Source organism: Camarhynchus parvulus, chromosome 14 (genome assembly GCF_901933205.1).
Source record: "Camarhynchus parvulus chromosome 14, STF_HiC, whole genome shotgun sequence".
In the NCBI taxonomy this organism is placed as follows: Eukaryota; Metazoa; Chordata; class Aves; order Passeriformes; family Thraupidae; genus Camarhynchus; species Camarhynchus parvulus.
The window spans coordinates 3500789-3516717 of record NC_044584.1 but is presented as its reverse complement, the minus strand read 5'-3'; the positions used below and the strand labels follow the sequence as shown (position 1 = coordinate 3516717).

Here is a 15929-nt window from a genome sequence, read left to right as displayed (position 1 = left end):
GGTTTCCCTTGGGCCCACTGAGTCCTGTCCAGAGCAGAGTCTGGCCCCCTCATCCTTTCTTCCTCCCAGCAGGTACTTGAGCACACTGGTCAGATCTTCCAGAATCTTCTTGAGCAGCCCCAGTTCCCGCAGCCCCTCCTCCTGTGAAAAATGCTTCAGTCCCTTTATCACCTTTGTGGGCCCATCACTGCACTCCCTAAATCACATCTGTCTTGTACTAGGGAGGCCAAAACTGCACACAGTGCTCCATGTAAGGCCTCATCAGTATTTTAACACAGCTGGCAAATCAGACTCCTGCTAGACGGTGACTTCAAAATATCCTTAAACCTCCACTTGCTGCACTACTCTTCCGTGCTGAAATCCTGCACTTGCATTTTTTCAGAGGAAAAATCCCATGATGAATTTCCAGCTGTAACTATGAAAAACCACAGGCAGCAGGGCTGTAAATGAATGTTGGAGACTTGCAAACAGAAGAAAATATGTGTTTAGAACTGATTTGTATGTTAATATCTTGGCTTAAAAGCAGTGACTTCAGCCTGGTCTGCTGAAGCCATCAAATTTCTTAGTTTATGCCATGTGATGCAGCAGCTAAATGCAAAGGGGGTTGGTGCTGTAACAAGTGCTGGGATAACCGCTCAAAGTCCTGTACTTACTCCTTCATGGGAGTAGCTCGCTCAAAAGCCAGCCACTCCTGTTTGACATCCCACATCTACCTCCAAATTACTAGAAAAGAAACTCCAGTCTTCTGTTTTGAAGAAGAGATGACATACTTTCCTTAAAGTCTGCCAATGGTTAACAAGATTCTCATTGGTGTGGCACCAAAGCCTCAGTGCCTGCTCTGCTGAGTGTCACTGGGAAGCATTCCTGTCCCTCTCCTGTGTTCACTGCCTATATAGAGAACTTCTGTTGGCTAGAGAGGGTTTTATAAAAACTGTTGAGCAAAGATCCTTGCACTTGCTTACAAAAGCCCTGTCACAGAATCTGAAGATGTGGGGACATCCTGGTGACCTTTGGATCTCTTGCACAAAGACCATCTTCAAGGTGGGAAAACTCTACTGGAGCCTCTCACAGGCAGGGTTCTTCTGGACAGACTGCTCCTGTCTTTCAGCTCAGATGGAAAAAGCTCAAAGCTGACATAAGAGTAGGGAGCCACCCAGCTAGCCAAAAGTGTCTCTGGGTTGAAACACCACAGTTGCCGCTATTTGGTTCAGCAGCAAGGACCAGACAAGTTAAGGCATGCCCCGTTCAGCAAAATGGGTAATAATATCAATACCCACCCAAACTGTACATGCTTCAGAGGAGAGTTCTGAACTGTAAATGGCCAAACACAGAAGTCACTGTAGGAGTGAGGGCTGGCCAAGAGGCTGTGAGAGCATCACAGCCTGGAAGTTCAGGGATGAATGCCACAGATACAACATCCTGGCTGAGAGGCCACTGTGTCCAGCTCACCCAGAATTACAATATCAGTAACTGGAGTTCCCTCCTCTGTCAGCCAAGGCAGTCTGGCACATGAAGGGTGTTTTATGCACTCACTAGAAACACACAAGTGAGGGTATGGCTTCTCCACAGAAAGAATATCCCTCGCACAAGGGGAATTACTATATTTTTCTACAAATAGCTTTAACTATTTAAAATATTTGAATATTTATTCTATTTACAATATTGCTGAAGAACATAACAGAATCCCATCATGGATTGTTGCCCACAAAAAGGCATTAAACTGAGCTCTTGCTACTGTACTACCCCGTCCCCAGAGATAAGAGGTGTCTGTCTCATGGGCAGCCTTGGGCAGGATGTCACAGCTCCTGGGCACAGTCCCATGTACAGAAGGCCTGAAAACATATGTGCAATTTTTCCCATTTCGGACCATAAAATTCACCAGTGCATCTATGGTGAAATACAGTACTGACCGATTTATAAAAGCAGGCATCTATAGCACACAATAAAGTAACAAAATACTTGTTTATTGGTAACTGCACGTTCTGTCATTTGATTTCCAATCCCCTTCTGTCCCAGAGAAATGCTCAGATCAATCTTACTTGAAGAACTGAAAACATTGTTTCCATTTCAAAGAAAGAAATGCAAGAAATTTAACATACTTTAACTAATTTAAGGCCTAGTTAAAATTTGCTCTTTAAAGGACAGGCACTGAAGCCAATGCACATTAGTACTAAATAAAAGATGCCAAATGCTTGGCATTGCAGATAGCATCAGCTACACCAGAGTTTGCAATGTAGGAAGCAGCCTCTGGTTGACTTTTCTATATGACAGCTTCCTGTCAAGTACTGGAACAAGGAACTGAAATGGCTAACATGTCTGAGACTCAGACAGAGGCTGGAGAGCACAGACTCAGGAGGAGGGGCTAAGAAATACATATTTGGAAGTAACGTAAGTTCATTCCAGGGCTGCAGTTTGAACTACTGCCTTGTTTTCCTGGGGGAAAATTAACAGGCAGCTCCAAACCAATCTGAAAGGTACAAAGGCATTTGAATACCTACTTTCCATGGCTGTTTCTATCCTAGCACTTTCCCATATGTTTCACTATTTGAAAAGGCAGCTAAGTCTTAAAGCAATCACCCACAGCTGCTGACACAAGGGAGCTGAGCGGCCTAGGAAGCATTACAATCACAGAAAGGTTTAGCACCTGGCCCAGCATCCCATCTCAATGGCAGCAGTTCTCAGGGAACGTGGGCTAGAACAGCAGTGGATATACACAATAAGGCCACTTGTTCTTTGGTGTACCTGAACAACGCCTGTTTTGATATGTCAGATTTAAAAGGTCAGTATTCAATATATTTAACAGAAAGCACCTAGAGTTAACATTCATATATCAAAGCTCTGGATATGATAATAAAATCCATTCACAGAACAAATCCTCCCCCAAAAACATCTGTGCAAAACATGCACATCTTCCAAACATGATTTATGACAGATTTCAGTAATACAAACCTTCTGTTTGTGCTGGCTTTGATTTTCCAACTAAGGTAATCTACAGCAAAATCAACTACAACTCTAGGTTGGGGAGAACTCACATAGTTTTCCCAACAAAAATCTGAGACAGTCAAAGGCAAAGATAAGGCTGATGCAAGACAGGAGAATTCACTAACAGACTCAGCACAGGCAAAACCAACAGGAAATTCATTGTGGTGGAGACAGGAGAACTGTCCTGGTTTCCACAGGGAGCCAAGTGAAAACCTGTGAAAGCCCTTTCTATGAAGGCTGGGTCAGAGAGACCTGGCTGACACCTCAGCATACGCTCCATGGTAAATTTCCAAGTTGCCTCTGTTCAAAGAGTACCATAAAGCTATTGTTTGCATCCACATTTTTACCAGAAAACATACAAGCACTCAACTAGAAGCACCTACATGAAACAGCAAGTTGGACTGCCACATGTAAAGAACTAGTTACAGTAATCAGCAAATTACTAAAAGCATCCAAAAGACCTGAACACCTAGGCAGGGGAAGACCATAATCTTTACAAATATATGATTGTTTACGAGTATAAAAGAAACTTTCAACATATTTTGTCATTGTATCAGCAATCATGTGCTGCAAGCAAGAAAGGAGAAAAAGAAGCAATGACTGAAGACACTCTTAACCATGTCAGTACTACTTGTTCCAGCAGAACATATTTATAGTCACATGACTGCAAGTCATCTCATGCTGGAAGCTGCATCCCATTTCCGAGGGGAAAGCCCAGCCTATCTGCTGTACTCCAGAATCTCCAAGTGTGACCTTCAGGCCCCTTCCCATTCACAATGTTTGGCGTGTTGACTGTATGGAAGCCTGATTCTACAAGAGCGTCCTGAGCCACAAGCTAGCTAGTTATGTTCTTACCTAACAGTCTGAGGAACTCACCACTAAGTAGCACTAATTTTTCATAAAGTTACACTAATGTCTGGCTCTGCCACCCACCCAGGCAGGCCAGTACTCACATCTTCCACAAGGCACCCATTCCCTCCCCAGCCTTTCCTCCCAAATCACCAGATTATCCTTCCTACGTACTCTAACATAACCCTCATTCATCTGCCTAAGAATCTATTCACAAGCAATAGTGTGTGTATTAACTGACCTCACCACCACAGACAAGAGTTTCTCCATTAGTGACAGTGACATCATGACCCTAATAGAACGCAATGCTGGATTTCCCCCCTGGTGGATTGAGGACTTTGTTGTGCGAGCGTGGCCTTGGTCCTAGTCGGGGCTCGTGATCGTCCATCTTGGGTTCTGGCTCCTTGCATCGCTCCTCTTTGCCCAGAGCTTTTTTCTCGCCTCCGTCTTCCAGGTGTGGTTTGATATTTTCTGTAGCTACATTAAAGAAAACATAATAGATCATCAAATCACTCACTATTCTGTAGTGCACAAAGTGCCTCATTCTCTGTCGCTGCATTTTTTCCCACATCTCCCATCCATAGCACACCAAGGTTTCTCATTACCAGTTCATTTTTCCTGAAGGAAACATGTAGTAAGAAAAGAATTTCACTTTTCACAATAATTCCTCTCTTCTTTCAGCAATCTTTCCAATATTTCATATCCTTTCTAAGGATATAAAGACTGAGCAATACATTCAGAATTATTTTGGCAGTTGCAGGCAATTAAGAGATACAATGTACCAATCAATCTTTTCATACTGAGCTTGAAAGCAGGGATCCCATCATTCTTTAACAGTTAGTTGAGCAATAATAAATTTTGTCAGTCAGCTGTTTATTATTTACAACTACAGAAAGCCAAAATTAGCCATTTGAAGGAGATGGCAAGAGAGGAAGTGGTAATCTGATGTTTTGCCATATACAGATTCCATGCATATTTGTATATACACACACGTGGTATCAAGCAAAGTCTAAACACAGACACACAGAGTATCACAAATCACACCTGTGCTCTCCTCAATGAGAGGAAGAGAACCATTTCCCTGAGACAAGCGATTAGATTTCTGACTAAACTTTTCAGTCATATTATCCTAAACACATGAGACTAGGCTAATGTTTAAGCAAAAGGACAAGAAACTTCCTCATAGTTTATCTTTCCAAAGAGAACAAAGAAAAGAATTTCTCTTGCTGACCTTCTAGCTTCTTTGGTATTTCCTCTTCTTTTAAGACAATGTGATCCTGCAAAGAAATCAAAAACTATCTTAGTGTATTATTGTTCTCAAACAGCAAGTCTGCCACAAAATCCTTCTGGAAATTTTGCTTCATTTTTAAGTTTATAGATCACTGATCAAATAAAAGCAAGCTGCGTGCAGCTCTTCATCCCTTCCACCTCTACAGAACCCCAAAAGCAGGGGAACAAATCTTCTATGATATGGCAAGATGTACATCTCAGACAATTCATTGAAACATGGATGAAGAGGCTACATTAAATCATCAAAATTTAATTAATAACCCAGTGGTGGGTTAACTGCCAGACAATTTTAGAGGCCTTCCCCAGCCTTAAGGATTCATTGATTTTAAGACCAGGAATTACCCTTCTTGTCAAGTACCTGCTATCACACAGAAGTTGGTACACACAACTGTAATACAAACAGCCCTTGAAGACCCTATGCAGCAATTCCTGTCTTCACCAAGTATCCCAACAGTCAGGTAATAATCAAAACATTTTAAGACCATTTCCCCAACAATCCAAACTGACTGCTGGAAATACACAGCCACACTTCAGAGAAGTGTGTTTTCCCACACATGAAACTCAACTTGCCTGTCTTCTTTCCAGCTCAGTATCTCCCACAATTCCAATGCTCTAATTAATGACATAAGAAATTCCACAATGGTGTCTTCCATTTAGTCACGAACTAATGGGAATTAAAGTTACATTTCTAGAAGAGCAGCTAAAAAGAAAGAGCAACCATCCCAGTAAAGGTGTACAAAGAAACAAAGCAAAGCCCTCTCCTACACCAACAGCACTACTCCTGTCAAAACCTAGCTCCCAATCTTATTTTTCCTCCTCATCTTTTCATATGGCCCCAGATACTATTCAGAACATGCAAAAAAAGAAAGCACTCTACCAACACCTTAAATTTAAGGGGAAAAAAACCAAAGGCAAGAAAGGTAAATTGGACTGATCCTTTCTTCCTAAGCTTCCAGGAAAAACTAAACACATTGTGTTTTCAGCACAATGACAATTTCTGTCCTGGTTCCAGTCAGTACAAGGTTAATTTTTGCAGTAGCCAGTGAGGGCATGGCAGGGACCTGAAGCTTATTCTAGACCACATCATGTGCAGGGTGTGGGGTGAGCAGTGGTGGCTGAGCAGTTGGGGTAGTGCTGTGCTCCATGTGGTGAGCCCTCGCGCGTGAACTGTTCATCCTTCCTGTACAGTCCATTATTAATTTTGTTGCTGTTACTGTTCTTTTCTTATCTCATTGCTATTTCCAGTAAATTGTTCATATAGCAACCCATGATTTTACCTTCTACCTCCAATTTCCTCCCAGGGGGAAGGGAGCATGAGTGGTGCACATTTTGGAGTGTTTTCAGTGGAACACTAAACTGGGGAATACCATTCCTAAACCACAGCAGTTTCATAGAATGTTAAATTTCCACGTTATTTGATGTGCCAAAAACATTATCACCCTAACAGCTACTCACTTATTAGTACTTACTTAGAGTAGGGGCAGCAGGTTGTAAATCTGCATATAGGGCACTTAAATACAGTAACTGGTAACGTATCCTGCTTTTTCCAAACACAGATGTGGTCATAACTACAAGTAACTATTACACATCCAGGCTTTAAGATCAAAACTCAACTGTATAATCTATGTGTAACAACTCGAACACTATAATAAGAGACACTTTTGTCTATCTTGTACAAATCAAGTACCTGCTGGTCCTAACACCACTGATCTTGAAGTTCAGTTTTTCACTGTTGATCACTGTAAGCCTAATCTGCTGAAGTGCTTTTAAGGTGACTGTAGATACAAGTATTTAAGAGAGCTGAAGTGCATAGCCAGGCCTCACAAAGGTTTATGACTGTAGCTCACCAACTTCCCAAGTCTGCATCAAGATCACATCTGCTAAAATGCAGAATAAGGAGAAATATTTCCTCCCTATTCAGTTTAAATGCCTCTTGGCTCTGTCAAGAGCTCCAGCTGTACCTCACTTACAAGAAAGATCAAAGGCTCTTTTCTTTTCTTTTTTTTTTGAATGCACATCTATAGTCTAATTAATACTTTCACAACAAACTGCAGAGATCTGATACACCCAAAATAACAAGCTATCAAAAACATTTTGGGAATAACTGTCTAACTCAAAGTCACTCCATGCACATTCAGTTCTGTTCTTAGGGAGAGCACAGGCATATGACAGAGCACAACAGGACCCTGGAGCTGCTTGCTTCTTGATCTGACAGCAACAGAAGTACAAATACCTTGGGTTTGTTCGGGTGTGCTCGCACGATGCCAGGAGAGACAGGAGACCCAAAGATATCGCTTGTCTTCCCACCAGGTGGATTCAAGCGTGGACGAGGCTGAGCAGAACTAGAGTCCTCAAAAATGCCACTTTCTTTTCCTCCTGCAAGGCAGTTGTTAAAACATTTTTTCTAGATTAATTTTATCACATTATATTAAAAAAAAATATATATATATAATTCAAGGACTTCTACAACCCTGCTGCCTAGGGACTTAGTCGTATTTGCCTAGTTGAAATCCTTTGTTATAATTCACCGGCAGGTCTCAAATTGAGCTAACTGCTGACAACTCTACAATACGAAACGGTTTCCCTTCATAATTTCTTAGAATCTAATTTTGGAAAGAACTAAGACTTGAATAACGTGCTAAAAAGTCTGCGAACATGCAAATCACTGAAATATTCATATATCCAGAAGTTTGAAGAGATTTGTTGTTCAAATCTACTCCGTATGTAAGAATGCAACATAAAAAGACAGATCCCAGTGCTCCAGTTCAGGAGCACAAAACCATTCTATGCTGCAATTCAGAGGCCAGTCACACAGAAAGAGGGGGCAGCTTTTACCTGGAGGGTTAGCTCTTTTTGGAATGTTCTGAGGTTTTTCTGATGCTCCAAAGATATTGGATGCCATCCGGTGTGGCCTGCTTGAAGAAGACACTTCTTCTGTACTCCCAAAGAGATTACTAGAATCTCCCCCTGGGGGTTTCAATACTCTATATCACAGAATAAGAAACAAGAGATGAAAGTTCATTTAAAATTTATAGCATTCAACATATTTGATATCCCCTTCCCATTCTCTCCTTGTATGTAACTATCCTGATTTTAATTTACTTTAGGTAATTCTACTATATCCATGAAGTATCTACTTTTCAAGAGCTGTTTTAATATTCTTAAGTTCAGCACAAATAATGCCAACCTCCTGGTCAGTCAACTTGATCATTAAGGTATCTATGATTACATGGAATGATCTTAACACTGCCACCTACACAAATGGCTACACTATCTGTGGTGTTCCAGAAATAACAGAGATTATGATGGTTAGGATTTTAAAAATAACCATTAGAAAATCAGACTTTGTGCTAAACTGCATATGCCAACTTTGAATCTGTGATACAATTCATACCCACTGACTTTTAAATAAAGGCAGACATTTCATAACTACTAAAAAATTTGCTAGTCACAACCATCAGTTATCATAACAGCTGCTGTAGTTTAGAATGGAGAGACAGAATACCAAAAAGTCAATTACTCAGCAATCAAGCTGCAAATCCATTAAAACTAAAGCTTTGCACCAGAGGATATCAAATGGATCTGCAGAAAAATTGGAGCTTACAGCAAAAATCATCTGACTTCTTGAAAACTTACCAAAAGTCATGCTTGTCCTTCAGTAGTAATTCCACAGTTAATGCCTAAGTCTTGTTCAACAGACTACAGGTCCCTCCCCAAAAAGGAACCAAATTACTATCTGGGAGTAGAATCAGTGGAAATCAATTGGAAAATTAATTGGAAAATTAACAGAAAAAGCACATGAAAGAGATTAATACCTAAATATGGCTGAAAGAAGTTCAACAGAAAAAAAAGGCTTGGGAGTGCTGGTGGACAATGGCTGAATATGAGCTGGGTGTGCCCAGGTGAGCAAGAAGGCCAATGACATCCAGGCCTGTACCAGGACCAGGACAGTAACCTCTGCTGGGCACCGGTGAGGCACCTGAAACCGTGGGGGCAGTTTTGAGGCCATCATGACAATAAAGACTTTAAGTGGCTGGAGCATATCCATAAAAGAGAATGGAGCTGCGGACGGCTCTGGATGAGGAGTCTGATGAGGAGCAACTGAGGGAGCTGGCGGGGCTCAGCTTGGAGAAAAGGAGCTCAGGGGGAATGTTCTGGCTCTGCACAACTGCCTGATGGGAGACTGCAGCCAGGGCGGGGATTTGGGCTCTAATGCCACGGAGTAAGGAACAGGGGAAGAGGAAACAGCCTCAAGTTGTGCCAGGAGAGGGCATACTGGACATCAGGAGGAATTTCTTCACAGGAAGAGATGTTGAACATTGGAATGGGCTGCCCTGGGCAGTGGTAGAGTCACCATCCCTGGAGGTGCTCACAAAATGACTCAATGTGGCACTTAATGCTCTGGTCTAGTTGACAAGCAATCAAAGGTTGAACTCCATGATCTCAGAGGGCTTTTCCAACCTTAATGATTCTGGGATTCTGTATCAAAAATAATTTTTACAGTTACATCTACCAATTACCCACAGTATTAGCAGCTGAACAAAGGTAGCAGCTCAATTATACTACTTCTAATCTTAAGCCTGGATCTAGAACCTAAAGTAACCTTTGCTTTTAAACCAAGAGAACAGTTATAAATTGCAAGATCTTGATCCCACTCTACTTGAACAATTCAGATATAAGTGAATTATTACAACCCCTCCTCTCCCTAGCCCTGTGACAACAAAATGTCATCACAGGTGAGCTACATCAAGTATAAAATGAGGTACCTCTTGGTGCCAAGATCTACTCCAGTTAAAGATTTAATTTCACAAAAGTAGAGATATTTGGCTGCTCTGTCAGAAAATTAGTTTTGTGCGCATTTCAGATCTCAAGATGCAGAATGCAGTTTTAGGCCTTTTAGGAAGAAAAAAGTTCTTCTTTTAGTCTGGAAACAGTTTATATACACAGCACTAGCCTCGGAGGGCTGCCTTTGCTGGCCGATTTCAATATTTTAATTCTTAGTACGATTGTGGATTTAATAAACACCTTTAGCTTAAGGAGTAACTAGAATTTCAGCAGACAGGACAACTCCTTATCCAAAGCACAGGTTAGATCATACAAAGCTTATTTATTTACAATTTAGTGTCCAATAGACTACAGATCCAACTAGCCTCTGTGCTCTCCACGTATTTTAGAAGACTTAAACCCACAATTAAAGCAGACATTGTATAGGAAAATTATGTATTTCAAACATTCACAATGCCTCACCATGAGGCAGTTTAAGTACTTAAAGCAGGGAGACAAAGAAAAGGGAACTCTACAAATAAGCAGTTTGGGAAGAAGTCTCTGTTAAAGTGGACTCCTCTCACATAATTTAAATTATTTTTTACTTTACCTGTTCTTTCCAGCTATTTTTAAACTGCATTTCGTCTTTCTTGCATTCCAACTACACTAAGTATATGAGCAAAGAGACTGAAAGAAAGTAAAAAGCTGTTTATACAGCTGGAGTCTCTTACAGCCCAGATTCATTCCATTTACCACACTGTTTGCTTAACACGTGCCTACAAGCATAGGAGGGAATCATAAAATAACTACATTCAGATTTTTTAAAAGAAAAATAGCCAGTCATAAGAATCAAATTACTTCTCATTCTTGTAATGGGTTTTAAGAGCTATTGCAAAAAGAAATTCTAGAGAAAATCCATTTTAAAAGTCTTGATAATTCAGTAAAGAAACTTCATCAAAATCAATCCACTGATTAATCTTATACTGTCCTTTTATTTTCAGCTTAGTAGCTGCACTATGAAAACCCTACTGTTGAACAATTAACCAGAGGCATCACTGGTGGTACTTACAAGGTAGAAATCAGCACAAGTACCTTTTCTGCCAGCATCACGCAAAATTATGTCCTGACTCTATGTACACAAAGCGGATTTACCATCTCAATTTCAAGAACTTGGTAATGCTGGGAACCTTCCTTCCAAGCATTAAGTAAACTTTCAGTGACATCAGGTTAATAAAATTTGAACTAATACAAAGTCAGATAACTAAGTCATTGACAGGAATTACCAAAAACAAGCTTGAAGTACAGCAACAAAGTCTGTCAGCTGACGCCAACAAGAGGAGAGGGCTTTGCACTGGCTTCCTCCAACCAAATATGTGGGAGACGACAAAGTTATTTTCTTTCTGTGTAGCCTCTAGAGCACTGCTGGCCTCCCTGTACTACCATGTACTCAGTTCTAGACCAGTGAGACATGCAGGTCCCCTACACCAAGTAAGAAAATCAGATTTCACCTGTAAATCCTACCAAAGGAAAACAGCATGCTAAACTCAGCTAGCCAAGATGAGCTGCTCCAACAGAGTACACAGAAATTTAACATATAATTCAACATATGTACAGTAACATATGTTAAATTATATGTTAAAAAACTTCAGTTAAAATATGTTTTAAAACTTCAGTTTATACTTTATAGTCATATTAGTTTACATCAGTATTATGCCAGTTTATACAGAGACATTTTTGTTTCTTGTAGCCAGGTATGTTGGGTCTTTATTCCTTTGGGAAGGTATTGCTTTATTCTTTTAAAGCATGAAAAAACAACCCTTTGTCTTCTACAAAATCTAAATCTGCCTCTCTCTCTCGCCCCTCCAGCAGACCAGAAGTTTGTGAACTCCTCGAAAACAGCTAAATCAAGAGCCCTATTCTGCAAGTTTAAAAGCCCACACTAATTGCTTTGTTCTCTTCTGGCAGATTTGAAGAATTTTAATTAGTTTTTCTGGTCTTTTTTTTTAATATCCCCTACATTCTAAAACACTTGATTTTGAATGCCCTTTCCTCATGAAGCCTTTCAGCCAACCTACAGAAAGTTTATTCATTACTTCAAGACACCTGCTACATAATTGTTTTTAATCCTGCCTGAAAGTTAAACACTGAAGTTTTACCAGTTTTTAGACTGTTCTAATACACCAGGTAAGTGCTGCATTATAGATAAGAGACTGGCAGAAAGCAAGTGTTGAGGTTTGGAACCGCAGGCTCTAAAACAAGACCAGAGGTCCTGGGGTGCTTCTGCTGTGGGATCAGTGGAGACTCGCGGCTCATTAAACAGCTCACTCATACAAACAGCAAGCTGTTTTATGCAACCATGATCTTGATCTGAAAGCCCCAAGAGCGCTGCAGTGGCCCCAATGGGAGTAGAGTAACATGAGTATTACATTTCCAAGATGGTTGAATTAACCATTGTCAGCTCTTTGCAGTGGTTGTGAAACTGCTCATACACAGGACAAATCGAGTGTATATTAATACAATGTGTCTTTATAGCGCACAATAGCAGAATGGTACAACCCTGTCCTGTTTTGCTTTTAGAAGCTCTTAGACACGTAGTACCATGTTTTATTTTGAAAAAGCCAAACTTGCTTAAAAATAGTGTCATTGTTGAAGTTTAAAAAAATAAAACTAGGCAGTTAATTCGATTCAGCAAACTAGTTGCTTGCTCTATCACTCTACATATTTAAAGGATCACTAGAAACACATTCCACTGGACAATTAAGTGAAAGCTTTCACTTAAAATCTTCTTAGTATAATTTATTTCTAACAGTAATACCCCTGTACTATGAAGTTCTCAAAATGCAAACACTTGTTTATAATTTTCTAGGCATGATTTTCACACTAGGAAGACCTTTTTTTCCCCACTTTCACAGCTGGTGGTGGTTGCTGCTGGGATTTCGAATTAGGCTCTGATTTAAATAGAGCAACTTCTACGTACCAAGAACTGCAAAAGGATTTGCATTCTTGCTAAACAAAGTTTTGTTCAAGGAATGAGTAAGCCGTGTCTTTAAACCAGGTACTTTTACCCTTGATGGCACAGGCCATAAGTCGATATAGTAAACGCCTCATCGACCACGCTGCAAACCCGCTAAAGGAAGTTCCTGCGGGGCTGCCACAGTCTCTGGTACAGAGCTGTAGTGGCTCCAGCCTGCTCTCAGGCACCACAAACACACCCCGACACGGCAACAGGGAGGAAGCTGTAAGGCCACCTCTGCTCGCTGTTAACTAACAAGTTGCAATGGTCTGCCTGGAAACCCAATTTATGCGTTAAACGCAGTTTCAAAATTATTATGAAAACAGACACTTCTCAGAGACTACACCAAGGACAGAGCATCCTCAAAAGTCTTCTAAAACCATGTTACAGCTTGGACCGACTGGAATACGGGAAAACTTACAGCGTTCTTGGACAATTTCGAAACCCTTCCTCCTTCCCCACGCGACAGCCTCGCACATGGATTAAACACTACACTCACGCCCTGCAGTATTCAGGGCAACTGCCCTCCTCCAAACAAAGCAATATATTTCAACTTCGTAGGGCGAAAACAAGTCGACATCTGTAGGCGTTTGTGCACAGAGAGTAGCTGGGGCCCCTCGCTCCCCGTGAGTAGAAACACGGCGGGAGAAGGTGCTCCCCAGCGCTGGGCCCTTCTCTCCGCGCCAGAGTCCCTGCAGGAGCTCTGGGGTCGGGCCGGGAGCGGCAACCGTGGGTGCCCCGCCCAGCCCTGGGGCTCTCCTCGCGCGCCCGAAGTAGCACCAACGGGAGGGCAATGCGGCCACTCCCCGTCCAGCCCCCGGGGCGCGGGACGAGTAAATTGAGGGACGGCGAAGGCGCCAGCTGCGCGCTGGCTTCTATCCAGCGGTACGGGAGGTAGGGGGCTCCGCTTCCTCCCGCCGCGGCCAAGAGGTCCCTCGGGGGAGCCCGATCTCCTCGGTCAGAACACTACATCCCCGACCCAACCCCCTCTCCCCCTTATGGCCCTCAGCTGGAGCCTGCACCTCCCCGCCCAAACAAAGCCCCGTCAAGGGCTCCGCGACGCCGTACGACTCTTCCCCCCGCCCCGCCCCGCTGAGCGTCCTCCACCGCCCCACCTGGAGCTAGGCTTGGCCGGCTCGGCCTCAGCGCCCTGGAACATGGTGGCACTCAGCAGCTTCGCTCCGCAGCCCCACTCCAACAGCGCCGGGGGGAGGCCGGCCGCCCCGCCTTGCCCGGCTATTGGCCGATTTAGCTGCCCATCATGACGAGCAGCCTATCGAAAGCAGTTAACTCGCTCGAGATCCTGCCTCTTCGGCCAGCCTCGCTGAGGGAGGGAAGCTTAAAACGACCCGCGTCGGCGCTTATCCTGGATGCCTTCCATTGGTCGCTCTGCCCGTCCGTCAGAGGAAACTGCACAGCCATTGGCTGGAGGAAGGGCGGGGCGAGCAGGGGAGAGTATTTAATGCGACGGGGGGGGTTAGGGGTATGCGTTGTAGTAGCGGAGCGGGGTCTGGTCTTACCTTCGGCCCTGCCTGTTCTCGCCTTGCATGGTAATCAGATACATGCCCTTCTGGGCATGCTTTGTTTGCTGTGGTGGTCGCACGGGGGTCTTGGTGGTCTCTGAGGCTGAAGATTGTGGTCTTCCTCATGACTGAACTTTCGAACTTTTCTCCTTTGCGCATGCGCTTTTTGGTCCCTTGGTGCTTATCTGAGTAGTCTGTCGGCATTGATTAGCTTGGAGATAGAGGAGTTCCTTTATCTGGGCCTTTTGTATCTCTTGGTCTTCTCTGGTATTTTTCTTTATGCAAGAAACTTCAGATATTTGCATTTTCCTATGCCCTTTGTACCACGGCAGAGGTTTCTTAAGTAAAAAGGTTAAAATTCAACACATAGTTCTACAGGCTAAACTTTAAATGCTTAATTCATATTGCTAATTCAAGTGAACTCCAAAAATCTCTATTTCAGCATCAGATAAGACCAGGTGGATGACCTGTCCAGCCTGGTAGCAGAGTTACAAGACAAACTAGAAAGGCTGAGAAGTATTAGAAAATCAGAGAGGGACATAGACTGGTGGGACCGTAGCTTTCCTGAGACAAGAGCATCCAACAGAAAGGAGATCCTCTATCCATCCTCCAGCAAAGAGCAGGTACCAGTTGTGAAGTGAGAAGCAAGTGGAGGGCAATCCATACTCAGGGAAGCAAGCAAAATTCTTCTTTGCCCACCTTGCTTTTCCCTCACAATACCCTCATAGGCAAACTCAAGAAAAGTGGGTTGGATGAGTGGACAGTGGGATGGATTGAGAACTGCCTAAGTGGCAGATCCCAGAGGCTCTTGATAAGTAATAGAGTAAGGTTGGAGACCTGTCACTAGTGGTGTCCCCCCGGGCTCTCTGTTGGGCTCAGTGTTGTATAACTTGTTCATCAATGACTGGATAAAAGAGCAGATGTTCAGCAAGTTCACTGCTGATACAAAGGAGTGGCTGATATTTCAGAGGGTTGTGCAGGCCTTCAGAGGGACCTCAACACCTTAGGGAGGTGGGTAGAGAAGAACCTTCTGAAATTCAACAAGGGGAAATTCAGGTCCTGCACCTGTGGAGGAACAGCCCTGGTCACCCCTACAGGCTGGGAGCCACTGGACAGCAGTGCTGCTGAGTAGATCTGGGTGTCCTGGTGCACAGCTATCTGTCCCTGACCAGCTGTGTGCTTTGGGGCCAAAAAGGGCAATATTGTCCAGGCCTTAGAAAGAGTATTGCCAGCAGGTTGAGGGAGATGATCCTGCCCCTCAGCTCAGCCCTGGTTGAAGCCACATTTGGAGCATTGTGTACACATCTGGGCCCCGCAGTACAAGTGAGACATGGAGTGCCTTGAGCAGTTATATCAGAGTGCTATTAAGTTGGTCAAGGGTCTGGAGAATCTCTCTAATGAGGAAAGGCTGAGGGAGTTGGACCTGTTTGACCTTGAGAAGAGATGGCTGAGAGGGGACCTTATTAATGCGTACGAATATCTAAAAGGTGGGTATTGAGAGGATGGAC

The 15929-nt window shown here is 43.0% G+C and overlaps 1 protein-coding gene across 3 annotated transcripts; it reads right to left on the bottom strand.

The window, feature by feature from the left end:
• Positions 1-1945: 1945 nt before the first annotated feature.
• JPT2 (Jupiter microtubule associated homolog 2) lies at positions 1946-14551 on the bottom strand. 3 transcript variants are annotated; one of them, XM_030958217.1, is made up of 5 exons: positions 14419-14551; positions 7957-8105; positions 7355-7497; positions 5063-5108; positions 1946-4308 (listed from the first exon to the last, which is right to left on the bottom strand). In XM_030958217.1, exons 1-5 carry the CDS (start codon positions 14460-14462, stop codon positions 4124-4126), a joined length of 567 nt encoding a protein of 188 aa, XP_030814077.1. In that variant the 5' UTR covers positions 14463-14551; the 3' UTR covers positions 1946-4123. The 3 variants fall into 3 exon arrangements, with proteins under 3 accessions (XP_030814077.1, XP_030814076.1, XP_030814078.1); XM_030958216.1 differs by lacking the exon at positions 14419-14551 and adding an exon at positions 14014-14169; XM_030958218.1 differs by lacking the exon at positions 14419-14551 and adding an exon at positions 13320-13858.
• Positions 14552-15929: the final 1378 nt, after the last annotated feature.

What these genes read in the sequence shown, in the direction of transcription:
- JPT2 (XM_030958217.1), bottom strand. Translation starts at nt 14,462, where the DNA reads ATGTATCTGATTACCATGCAAGGCGAGAACAGGCAGGGCCGAAG. An exon ending in CACACCCGAACAAACCCAAG is followed by an intron (nt 5,109 to 7,354) that starts GTATTTGTACTT and finishes ATTTCTTTGCAG; the next exon opens with GATCACATTGTCTTAAAAGA. An exon ending in AATACCAAAGAAGCTAGAAG is followed by an intron (nt 4,309 to 5,062) that starts GTCAGCAAGAGA and finishes TCTTTAATGTAG; the next exon opens with CTACAGAAAATATCAAACCA.